We start from the raw sequence: 11,209 nt of genomic DNA, 5'->3' as shown, positions 1-11,209 counted from the left end.
CCCCTTCCCCTGACTGAGGTGAGGAGAGGAGGGAGGAAGAGTCGCGTGTTGTCTCTGCGGAGCTGGGCGGAGTTTGGCCTGAGCGGGCTCTTGGGTTCCTGCTGCAGAGATGTACACCCCCACGTTCCTTTGCACGCCTGCCTGCTCACGCCCACCCTACCCCCGCCTTGCACTTCTGAGCCCTTACGCCAGCCTTTCGCACCTCCTCGGCCTGCCCATGCCCAAATACCCAACACAGGGGTCCTCTGAAATGAACACGCAGTCCTCCCCCCACGGGCATCCTTGCACTGGACAGCCCTCTCCTGTAGAGCCAAGTGCCCCCTGCTCCTGCCCATTCACATGCTGCCCTCTGGCATGCTTGCCCCCATGGCTGGGGTTTCAGGCAGTTTCAAGGGCAGACCAGTTCTGTTTGTGCCCGCCATTGCCTCGTGCCCCCACGTGAGTCCCTCGTGTGCTTGTCTGCCCACATCCGTGTTGCTTTGCGTATCACTGCCTGAGCACTGGACTGCTGAGGCATGATCGTGCATCTGTCAGGCCTTTGCTTTGAAGATGTGCCAAAGGGAAACTGGCAGGAAGCCGCAAGTCAGGCCCAAGCTTCCTGGACCTACAGCCAGTGCCAGATCATTTCAGTGATGGCCTCTTACAGAGGAGTTGTTGACCAACATTGTGTCTGAGCCACCCCCTCACTCGTGAACTAATCATTCCCATGGTTTGTAGGACCCACAGATGGGTAAACAAGCAAAAAAGCTAGTGCACCCCCTGTGTAAGATTCTTACTTGTGTGATTGAACAACTAGTATTTCAGCTCAGCAACCTATGGGTTTTTTTAATTGTTCTGTTCAGCATTTTTATTAGTAGATGTTTTGGACGGGGAATCCAGAAAAAAGATGACAAAGCTGATATGGAAATACAAAGCGCGCGAGCGAGGGACTAACAATAGAGGGATGGAGGAGAGGAGGGGAACACGACTAGGTTACAGGCTATACAATCTTAGCCAACTAAGCCTGGGTGTGGGGGATGTGGGAAGGGGGAAGGGGAGGGAGGGGGTTCGCGACACTGAGGGAGAAAGGAGATAAATACACACAAACCCGTTACAATGGTCCGCAATGGTGGAGGAAGTGGCTCGGAGGAAGCATCTCAGTTCATAAAGTCCAATCGCGGGGGTCCTCTTCGGGTGGAGCGGGGTCGTCCGTGGCGGAAGAATCCTCTCGAAGTGAAGCGAACCGGGGGGGGTTCAGGCCGTGCCTCCGGGTCCAGTCCGGCGGTGGCTCGTCTGGTGGGGTTGGTGTACTGGCGGTGGCCCATGATGTGCTCCACGTAGATGTCGCGGGACCAGCGGATGGTGTCGGACAGCATGAGGCAGCGCATCAGCTTGTCGTAGCGGCAGGAGACGCGGCAGGCACAGAGTACGCTCTCGTTGTGGGGTCCCAGGCTCTGAGCATCCCCACGATGAGCGCATCCACCATCACGTCGTAGCCGCGGCCCCTCAGAGTGTCGGCCAGTGGGGCATACTTCTCCCGCTTGCAAGCCCGGGCGTCGGTGAAGGCTTGGCGCCGGTTCTCAAAGGGGATGATGACATCCACGATCATGATCTTCTTGGCCTCTTGGTCGGTGATGACAATGTCAGGGCTCAGCTGGCTCTCGCAGCCCGAGACAGTGCGGTTCACGAAGATCTCCCCCGCTACGGCCGGGATGGCCCTCACCAGGTGGTCCTGGACAGCATTGTGGCGGAGCTGCCAGGTTCTGGCATGCAGCTTGCAGCTGCACAACATGTGGGGCAGGGTCTCCACTGCGTAGCCACACCATCAGCACCTCTTGTCCCAGTGGCCGAAGCGCACAGCCCCGTTCAGAGGCAGGCAGTTGAGGCACGCACGGTGGAGGAAGCGCCAGTCCGCGAAGCGCGTGAAGCTCCCGCTGGGCATGAAGAGCTACTACCCAGCCAGGCTTTTGTGGTGCTGGAAACCTTTGGCCTCAGTTTTTAGGTGCCCATATCTGGGCACTAGAGCCTAATTTCTAGCCAAGTTGGACACCGTGGCTAGGTACAGACATTCAGAAAGCCTGAGGCAGAATCTATCTAAGTTACACAGTTTTCTGTAAGCAGTGTACCGTTCTATCTGGCCTGCGGGGCCCCTAAAAAATGTAGAAAATTAATATTTATCTGCCCCTGGCTGCCTGTCATGTGGCCCTCAATGGCTTGCCCTCCACCCTAAATAATTGCCCACCCCTGTATTACAGGTATTGACCGGTTTTGTGTGCTGAACTTCTGTTCTGTAATGGGTATAGCCCAGTTTCTGATCACTTATACCATTAAAAGTGTAACATCTGTAGCTGGCCCTGGTGCTCACAATCCAATCGAGCAAAACCGTGTGGTATATGGTGCGACAAACACATCTGCAGCACCACATACCTCACAGTCAGGTGTCCTCTGCACTGCAAGGGCACACTGCCTGTGTATGTGCTACTCCATATTTTGGTTTGTTTCTCTGAGGGGTTTTGACCCCTAGATATCCAGGGGTCAAAAAAAAATTAATGGGAAAAAAAACAAAACAAAGCAGTGCACACACAGGCAGCACACACCGCTGAAAAGCAGAATCAGGGCTTTTGGAACTGCACTCAGACTGCCAGCCAGGCTCTGCCTGGCAGGATCACCACTGCTGCAGCCCTGGGAGGCTCCCAGGAGCCCAAGTAAGGCTGTTGGGGCCAGCACAGTGCCAGGTAAGGCTGTTGGGGCCAACTCTACCGCCTCTGGGGTAACATCACATCATCAGTTTTGCTTGTCGACCAATGCCTACCAGCTCTTGTCTTTAGTGTCACCCTCACAGATTCCTGTCCAGTATTCAAATGAAACATAATTTCTTTTGCAATGAAAACTTCATAATTTTACAAGAAGGAAGCAAATTCACCACCTGAACCTGAAAGCTGACACTCTGGCTCCTACCCATTGTTCCAGCAAAATCTACATATTAACAGAGCTCAAGCTGCCTCAGCACAAGATAATTTCCTGCCCAGGAGAAGTTTTCATCACCCCAGGTTCCTGTGAAATATGAAATATCATAACCAGAAGGAAAGATAATTCAACATCCTATTTGACACCAGCCAACATCGAGCTAAATAGACTGTTCTAAGTTTTCTCTAAGCCCATGAACACCGCATGCCCCGGAAGGCTAGAGGGGCACACTGAGCTCCTGCAGGCAGCAGTGGCACTGTCAGCAGTGGGAGCATGGTGGAGGCAAGTGGGAAGCTCCTACAGGTGGCCACAGCAGCAGTGGTTGGGGTGGTGGTGAGTGCTGGCCTGTGGTCAGCCACCACCCGCAGACGCGGCTGGCGGCAGGCAGCAGCAATCATGGACCGTCTGCAGACACTACTGTCAGCGGGGTGGGGGGTGAGCAGTGACTGCCCCCAGGCACCACCAGCAGTGTTGGCGGCACCTTTTTGCAGGGGGTGCACTGCCACCACGGGGGTGCATGTCGCCAATGTCTGAGCCTAATTTGCACAAAATGAACTAATCAAACCAGGAGATCTTCCAACACCTTCTGCTTTCCTATGAAGTATGAATTTTCATTTCCACCTCAGAACAATTTTACAATCTTTACATTCTCCTATCCCTGAGGAAAGGTGATTATGCCTGAAAGCTTGCAAATAAAGGGTTTTTTTTGCAAATATCTAGTTAGTCTAATAAAAGATATGACCTCTGTCATGAGCCCCAATTCCTTTTGTCTGTACACTAATACAGCTACAAACTGTATCCCTTTCACTTCTGCAGGCGCTCTGCAGCAGCAGAGGGCAGTACAAGAAACATAAACAATACCTAGGCAGGTTTCCTGTAGATTACATTAGCATCTAAACAGAAAGTACAGAAGGATCCCTTTAAGGCAAATCCATCTAATGGAAAGATATTTTTCTGGAAAACAAAAAATTGTGGCTTTGGCTTGATTTCATCATACTTATGATTTTATAAAAGCACCAGAATCCACGAGAGTTTTTTTAGTAATGGGGTTCAGTTTGGAAACAGGGAAAATTACATTTCCACTAGGCAGAGTAATTGGGGTAATATTTTAAAGAAGGTTAACTATCAGCTCTTTAGAAGTACAGTACAGACTAGCTAGAGTTGGTATGTGTTTTTTCTTAAATGCCTAGTATAAAAATCAAAATGGGAATGTTGCATGCTCAGCTGGAGAATTGAAAAGATAAGTTAAAGAGAACAGACTAACATTTCAAAATGCGCTCTGAAGTAATTAAACACAGAATTTTTCTTATAGCAAGTAATAATCGGGGGATCCAATTCCCCACTGACCTCCACTTTGCAAACCCATTCCCACCCTCACAGAGTAACTATAATGCTACTATTCTCATTTGCCTTCGTTTTGTACAGATATGTACAACTGCATACACTGAAAGGCAGTAGTAAATCAAGTCTAGTATTATTTAGCAAATTATGCTTTAAACTCCAAGGCTGCATCCAGACAAGCATAGACATTCCGTTCCCCGGGGACAAGCAGCAGCAGCACACCTTGTGCAGCTGCTACTTGTCCCCGGGGAATGCCTGTGCCACATACCCTCTAGCACGGGTCAGGTTACCCCAGGTAGGGAAGGGGAGGCTGGCGCCAGCAACTATGCTGGCCCCAGCAGCCTTACTGTTGCATAAATTGCTGATTTTATCCCCTGGAGGCTAGTCCAATTCACCTCTAGAAGAGAGTCACACTTTCAGGCTGGATCCAACTCTATTTTATTGCTTGCAAGCAGGCCGACAGAGGAGCTTGTTGCTCAGATCAGTGTCGACCCTAAACAAAGAGCACACCTGGCTTTTATTGAGCTAGCATTCTTTTCAGTTGAGGTGTTACATTTTAATTGGTCATTTCAAACCAAAACCTGAGCAACCTGTAAGACATAGGTAGTGGGCCATCCTGTACCATGTGGGTGGAAAGTTACAGAATGCAGGGGTTAATACTAAAACAAGGAACAAAGAAACATAGAGAAAAGTATCTATTTTCGCTACATTACCTGGGGGCCAGGGAAGCTGCAGCCATGGTGCTCCTGCAGCTTGGAGCCTGGCTGGAAGCCAGACCATGGTTCTAGCAGGCCATGCTCCGGTTTTGGGAAGCACATGCTCCAGCCATGTGCACCACCATGTTTTTTTTCCACATGAGGTTTTTTGACTCTGTGATCTCCCTGGGTCAAAGAAATCTCCTGTACTGCAAGGTAGGAGTGCAGGAAACGCCTGAATCTGCGGTGTGTCGTGCCACAGATAGGTCTGTGGTGCCACACACCACATGGCCGCACTCATCTAGATGCAGGCCAGGGGTCTTCACCTGAGCTAACCTAGAACACCATTTGTGGCTGAAACCTTTGCTAGGTCACATTGTAACCTGTTGATATACAGTAAGAATGCTAAATGCATAGTAACAATATTAGCCCATTGCCAGGGGCCAGAGATACAGTAATTGGCTATTTACCTACCCTAAAGTCTTGTTGAACTTGTGTGCAAGCTGCAGCCAAATACCCTTGAATATGAGCCATAACATGAAAGAAAAAATATTTTCCCTTTTTCTCTGGAGAATACCTGAAAAGATTTTTCAAGTCCACTTTTCTTGGTGTTTCTTACCTTAGAAAAATCACAATATTGGGTCTAGCTATTCTTGATTTAGCTAAAATATTCCTGGAAAGGGAAGAGATTTAGAATTAAATCATATTTCTGTTGAAGCTAGTACAGATTTTCCATTAACTTCTAAAGGCCAGGATTTCACCCTTGGAAAGGTATTTCACTCAGCCATCACTTGAAAGTTTTAGATCTTCCACAAAGACTTCTTTTCTACCAGAAATCTCACTCACACTTGTGTATAACAACAAAACACAGTTCCAAAAAAAAACAACCAAAAAACCCCCTTCCTCTATCAATTACTTTTATAATACCAAAACCCCACCTAATTTCCTAACTCCTGGGAATCTTCTACAAAAACAATAGTGAACAGATAATCTTACCGTAAGAAACCATAAGCAGAATTTTATTTTGAAGTCAAAAGGAAATAAGAGTAAAATAATATCCTTTCCTTTGCAGGTCACCAGTAAGAAGTGCAGAACCTGTTAGCTTTCTTTGCCAACTCCCCAAGAATAATAATGATGATGATCTTATCAGGATCATCATTATTTTCATGTTTTTTCCTTGCAAGTCAAGGTGCATAACCATAAATTACACTCTAGGAGAGTCCCCTCTAAACCAATTAACCTTACTCTGACTTATGTTCTACAGTGCAAAACGCATTTGTGGTACATGTTTAACAGTAACTGCTGAGACTTCCTCTTTATACCGCTGCCTTTTTTAACTCACACCAAAGCAAGCTCTCTTCTGCCCAAGACTGAGAACAAGCAGACAAGAATAGACAGAGAAAAAAACAAAATACATCCACACCTCAGGGGACAGAAAGCAGGATGGGGGATCTTGAAGAAATCCCTAAGCCAGCCCCACGGAGAATCTTCCATGAAAGACAGAGGATCACAGCTCTGCCCCTGTACTTTGAAGGGTTTTTATCAATTAGGCGTGCATGGCATCAGGTAAGGCATAAAAATCCAGCAGTAAATACAGTTAAACTTTTCCTCAGAAGTGTGTTGTCACTAGGTACAGGTATTGGAGGAGAGTAGGCAATCCTCTGCTTTAGCTCTGGTCTACAATCAAACTTGTCTTGAGACAACACGAGCTATTTTAATTTATACGTTCAATTTTTCCAGGGCAAATTTCTTGTTGACCCTTTCTGAATATGGACATCCTATTTCAGTGTAATGCAAGTCAGTAAGCAAAATCAAAATAGGATAGTCTTATTCTGCTATAAGTATCTGCATACAGAGACTTTCCTTGAAATAAGTAAGTGTGGTTTACAGTTGATTTCATTATCTCCAGTACAAAATCATGTGCTGATAGGACGTGAGTAGCTCTTGCTATTTTCAGAAATGGCTCTTGCCATTGATCAGAATGTCATACTTTCCATTCCCATACTTGAAACTCTTTTTTATTTTCATCTTACTTCCATAAACTCTCGGGAATATTTAGTGATACTAATGTGTTAAATATTCCATGATATTCTCCATATTTATGGGCATGAATTTCCTTTCCTCTATCAATATAACAAATCTGAGCACAAAAATATGTTGATTTCTCAAGCTGTAGCTTATTTTGGGTTTCCATTTATGCTTGATTGTTACTCTTTAAATTTATCCAGTCAAATAATACATAACATAATAATAGTTCCATGCACCATCCCATTACATTTGATTATCATCTCCAGGGAAGTTGATGGGGATCAATTGTTTTCACAGGTATGGTCATGGCAAGAAGTTCATATTTTGCTCTTTTGGTTTAAAAACAGTATCTGACCCGGTTATATGATTCTAATTTATCCTGTATTTTCCTGAATATTAATCTTAATCCTGAAGTTCTCAGCAGTCTAGCATGTAAAATATGTTGCCAGTATTTTTAATAGTAATTAAAATATATATATATTTGTTAACTCATTTATTTTTGGACTAATTCAGAATAAATGAGTGAAATACTTTTGGATACAGGATAATCAATTAGGCCATGAACCTGTAGACACATAGGTAGGTGTGTGTGCATATTATTAATAAATATTGACAGGACCCTGTCTTTAAACAAGCTAATTACTTTCTATCGCATATTTTTTTTTCTATTTCAGTATTTGAAGGTCGTGGTCACTGTAGCTTAGGTTACAACTTAATTTTCACTGGAACCTTTCTTTTCCCCCTCTCCCCACAAAATATTAATGTTTTCAGAAACATTTAAAAAAAAGACTGTAAAAGAATTTAATTTTTTTGTATTTTTTCACTGCCTACAGATGATCATTTTTCTCTTAATTTTGAAGGCAAACTGATAGCAAACTTGTTTGTTTCCCCTATCATTCCCTTCAAGAGAATGAGAGAAAAATATTTTGCTATAATAAAAGAAAAAATGGAAAGACTACAATATTTTTTACTAAACTACAGTCAGAAGAAATTCATGGCCTTGGTACATTCTCAATATTGCTAATCCTAATGTATTCCAACATGACAAATCAGTTCAGTTGCCTAGTCTAAAGAAATAAAGACAGGATCTTTTTCAAAGGTCCTCAGTATTTGGTCTCTTTTTATAGGCAGCTCTCTTAAGTTGGTAGCTCATACTCTGGACATTCAGTGCACAACTCCTGTGACTTCCCTGTGCTTTTTGATGGTTTTCAGTGCTGCAATGCGATTTTCTTGGCTGCCAGAGAAGGCCATAAAAGTCTCCGATAGGTCCATAAATTTTAAGAATTAGGATTTGCTGCCAATAAAAATGTACAAGAATGTAAACTTAATAGCCCTTTAAAGAATAGCTTCCTATAAAACTTTATTTCCTTAGGACAGATTAATAATGAGGGTGGGGAGAGAGCACTGTCACAAGCTGTTAACACGGTCAAGTCAAAGTATACAGGTGCAGGGACATGACTGTATATGTTAGGAAAAATGCAGCTTCTACAGATGATTAAGCACCACCTGTGTTCCTCTCTACCTTCTTTATTCCCACCTTAATTTAAGTCTCAATCCTGCAAACAGATTCACATTAGTGCACCCTTGTACCTAGCTTGATCCCTCTTTGGGAGCAGTGATAGAACCATTTTAGACTATGTTCTCTGGGGTATGAATTAGGTCTTTACCTTTAAAGCAGGCACATTTATGTGCAATACCAAGGTCTTTATAATATTTGAAGCCATCTTCCATATGTAAGTGAGATGACATAAAGATCCTGCTACCCATTTCCATCCTGTATATTTGTTTTGTTTCTCATAGGAAACAACGGATTTGCCCAAAGTATCGTTTCAGACTTAGTTAAAACAACTGGCTGATCTTCCCCAAATTGAAATGATGTAGGGTAGCTGGCAGATATGACAGGGATTGCTGGTTGCTGCTGGAATGTAAAGTGCACAACTATGGAAAGGATTAAAGAAGGAAAAAGTCTAAAAAGAAAAAAAGCATACTAAGATCTGGGTTTTGTTGTAGAAGGCCCTAGACCAAAGCAAAAACTTACTGCTATTCCAGGAACCAGGCTTACATTTACTGAAGATGTGATACCTCAGAATTCATGACAGCCAGAAGTACAAATGTCACGCACTGCTGAAGTCAAAGGGAAACTCAGCTACTCCCTATGACTTGCTCTGCTCCTCTTGAAAGCTGGCCACTGGCTTAGAAGGCTAATTTCAAGCCCTTGTTTTTGAAAATCTTGGCACCTAAGAACCAGTGTGTTTCTGAGGCCTCTGGATAGATACATCATAGATTGAAGATAATTATTAATAACTATGTTTGGGTTGTATATGAAGTATATTTTTCCCTTCTCTGAATAACATCATTTCATTAGACATACATACACATAAATGAATTCATAATATATATTATATATAAAATGTAAACCTTTCATATTAAAATATTACCAGAACATCACAAAATGAATTACAACAAGCCTTAGCAATGAAAAAGTGAACATATAGCATGCTACATAACAGAAGCACTGGTGCTTCTACATGAGAGAGAAGGTGGAACACTGACCAGGGAGCTTGGGCACTGCTTGTCTGTTAACAGGCCCAAACATGCTATTTTTTCTGCTCCAGGAGAGAAGACAGGACTTTACCGTTTTAAGCATCAGATCCAATGTGCATAAAGTCAGGGTCAAGCTAGGAAGTTTGCCATTTAACTTAGCCCCACATTTCCTTAAAGCTGAGCTGTGATTTGGACCAGGGGTGCTGCTTAAGAGCTGTTTCTAAAAAAAAAGTTTGTTGTACATTCAGTTCTTGCACTTAAATTTTGAATATTTAAAGGCCTCAACAGATTATTTGTTTACACAAGTATACAAAATGGAGAGGAGAGACAACATAAACTTTTACCCTTTCTATACTACATCTTAAACCCATTTTTTAAATGGCTTTGGTTAACACAATTAACAGTTGTACTACCTGGTGTGAACAGTGCTTGGGTTTGTCAAAGCTACTTTTTCATTACTATTTTAAAAGAAGATTTAAACAAACTGATGGCTGTGGCCAGCAGAATTTAGTCAGATAAAAATTTGTTCAAACATAGTTACTTATCATGCAGAGAAACCATAGCGTAGGTGGTTCAGCAAGATCTAGGATGGACATGAAAAGACCAAAACAACACATTGATTCATGTAAACAGTAGCAAACAGGTACTACAGAAAACAGGAACTCCAAGAAACCAAAAATAGACTATGAATCTTGCTTGTAAATTGCTAGCAACAGTCAAATGTATTATAAACATGGCCTTGTTTCATCTAGCCTGATGGGAATAGCCAAATATTTAGTAGTGCATTTCTCTCAATACCTTTAATAGTAATATATAAGGAATATATGTATACCTTTCATCTTAAAGAAATGCTAAATGGTAGGGGTTTACTACAGGCCACCACATCAGGAGGAAGAGCTGGATCTGGAATTCTCCAGGCAGCTGGGGGAGGCCGTGCATGCAAAAGATGTTGTGGTCATGTGGGATATGAATTACCTTGACATCAACTGGGAGGAGCAGTCGGCCAGGTCTAGCCACTCATGAAGGTTCCTGACATGCGTACAGGACCTACACCTCGTGCAGGAGGTACTTGTCCCCACTAGGGAAAACGCCATAGTGGATCTGGTGTTAGCCTCTGGGGACGACCTGGTGGGGGAGGTGCTAGTACAAGGGAGGCTAGGGGACAGTGATCATGAAATGATCTAGTTTGCTATTCAGAGAAAGGTGGGGAGGGTAACTAGCAAAGCGCAAATGCTTGACTTTAGGAAAGCCAACTTCGATGTGCTTAGGGCAGTAGTCAGGGAGGCACTGGGAGCCCAGGGAGTAACTAGTATGGGGGTCCAGGTGGTCCTTCCTCAAGGAGGCTTTCCTTGGGGTGCAGCAGGATGCAATTCCTCTGCGCAGGAAAGCAGGAAAAGGGTCCAAGAAACTTCATGGCTGAGCGTGGATATCCAGGCTGACCTGAAGGCAAAGAAAAAAGCATACTGGCGGTGGAAGCAGGGAGCAGTAACAAAGGAGGAGTACACCTCCCTCATCCGAGCTTGTAGGGATTTGGTAAGGGAGGCTAAAGCAGCACTGAAGTTTAGATTAGCTTCTGGGATTAAGGATAACAAAAAGTCCTTTTTCAAGTATATAGGTAGCAAGAAGAAGTCTTGGGGTAACATTGGACCCCTACG

The 11,209-nt window shown here is 44.0% G+C and overlaps 1 protein-coding gene across 1 annotated transcript in view; it reads left to right on the top strand.

Moving 5' to 3' along the window:
- The first annotated feature begins 6,106 nt into the window (after positions 1 to 6,106).
- The window catches only part of STAP1 (signal transducing adaptor family member 1), a 33,533-nt gene continuing 28,430 nt past the window's right edge, over positions 6,107 to 11,209 (top strand). Inside the window, exon 1 of the mRNA XM_019521846.1 lies at positions 6,107 to 6,548. Within this exon, the coding sequence (XP_019377391.1) occupies positions 6,426 to 6,548 (123 nt within the window). The 5' untranslated portion in view covers positions 6,107 to 6,425. The remainder of the gene's footprint in view (positions 6,549 to 11,209) is intronic.

This window comes from Gavialis gangeticus, unplaced genomic scaffold, assembly GCF_001723915.1.
Source record: "Gavialis gangeticus isolate Ggan-Ray unplaced genomic scaffold, GavGan_comp1, whole genome shotgun sequence".
In the NCBI taxonomy this organism is placed as follows: domain Eukaryota; kingdom Metazoa; phylum Chordata; order Crocodylia; family Gavialidae; genus Gavialis; species Gavialis gangeticus.
The sequence above is the reverse complement of the archived record's forward strand: the minus strand, read 5'-3'. Positions and strand labels throughout refer to the sequence as shown.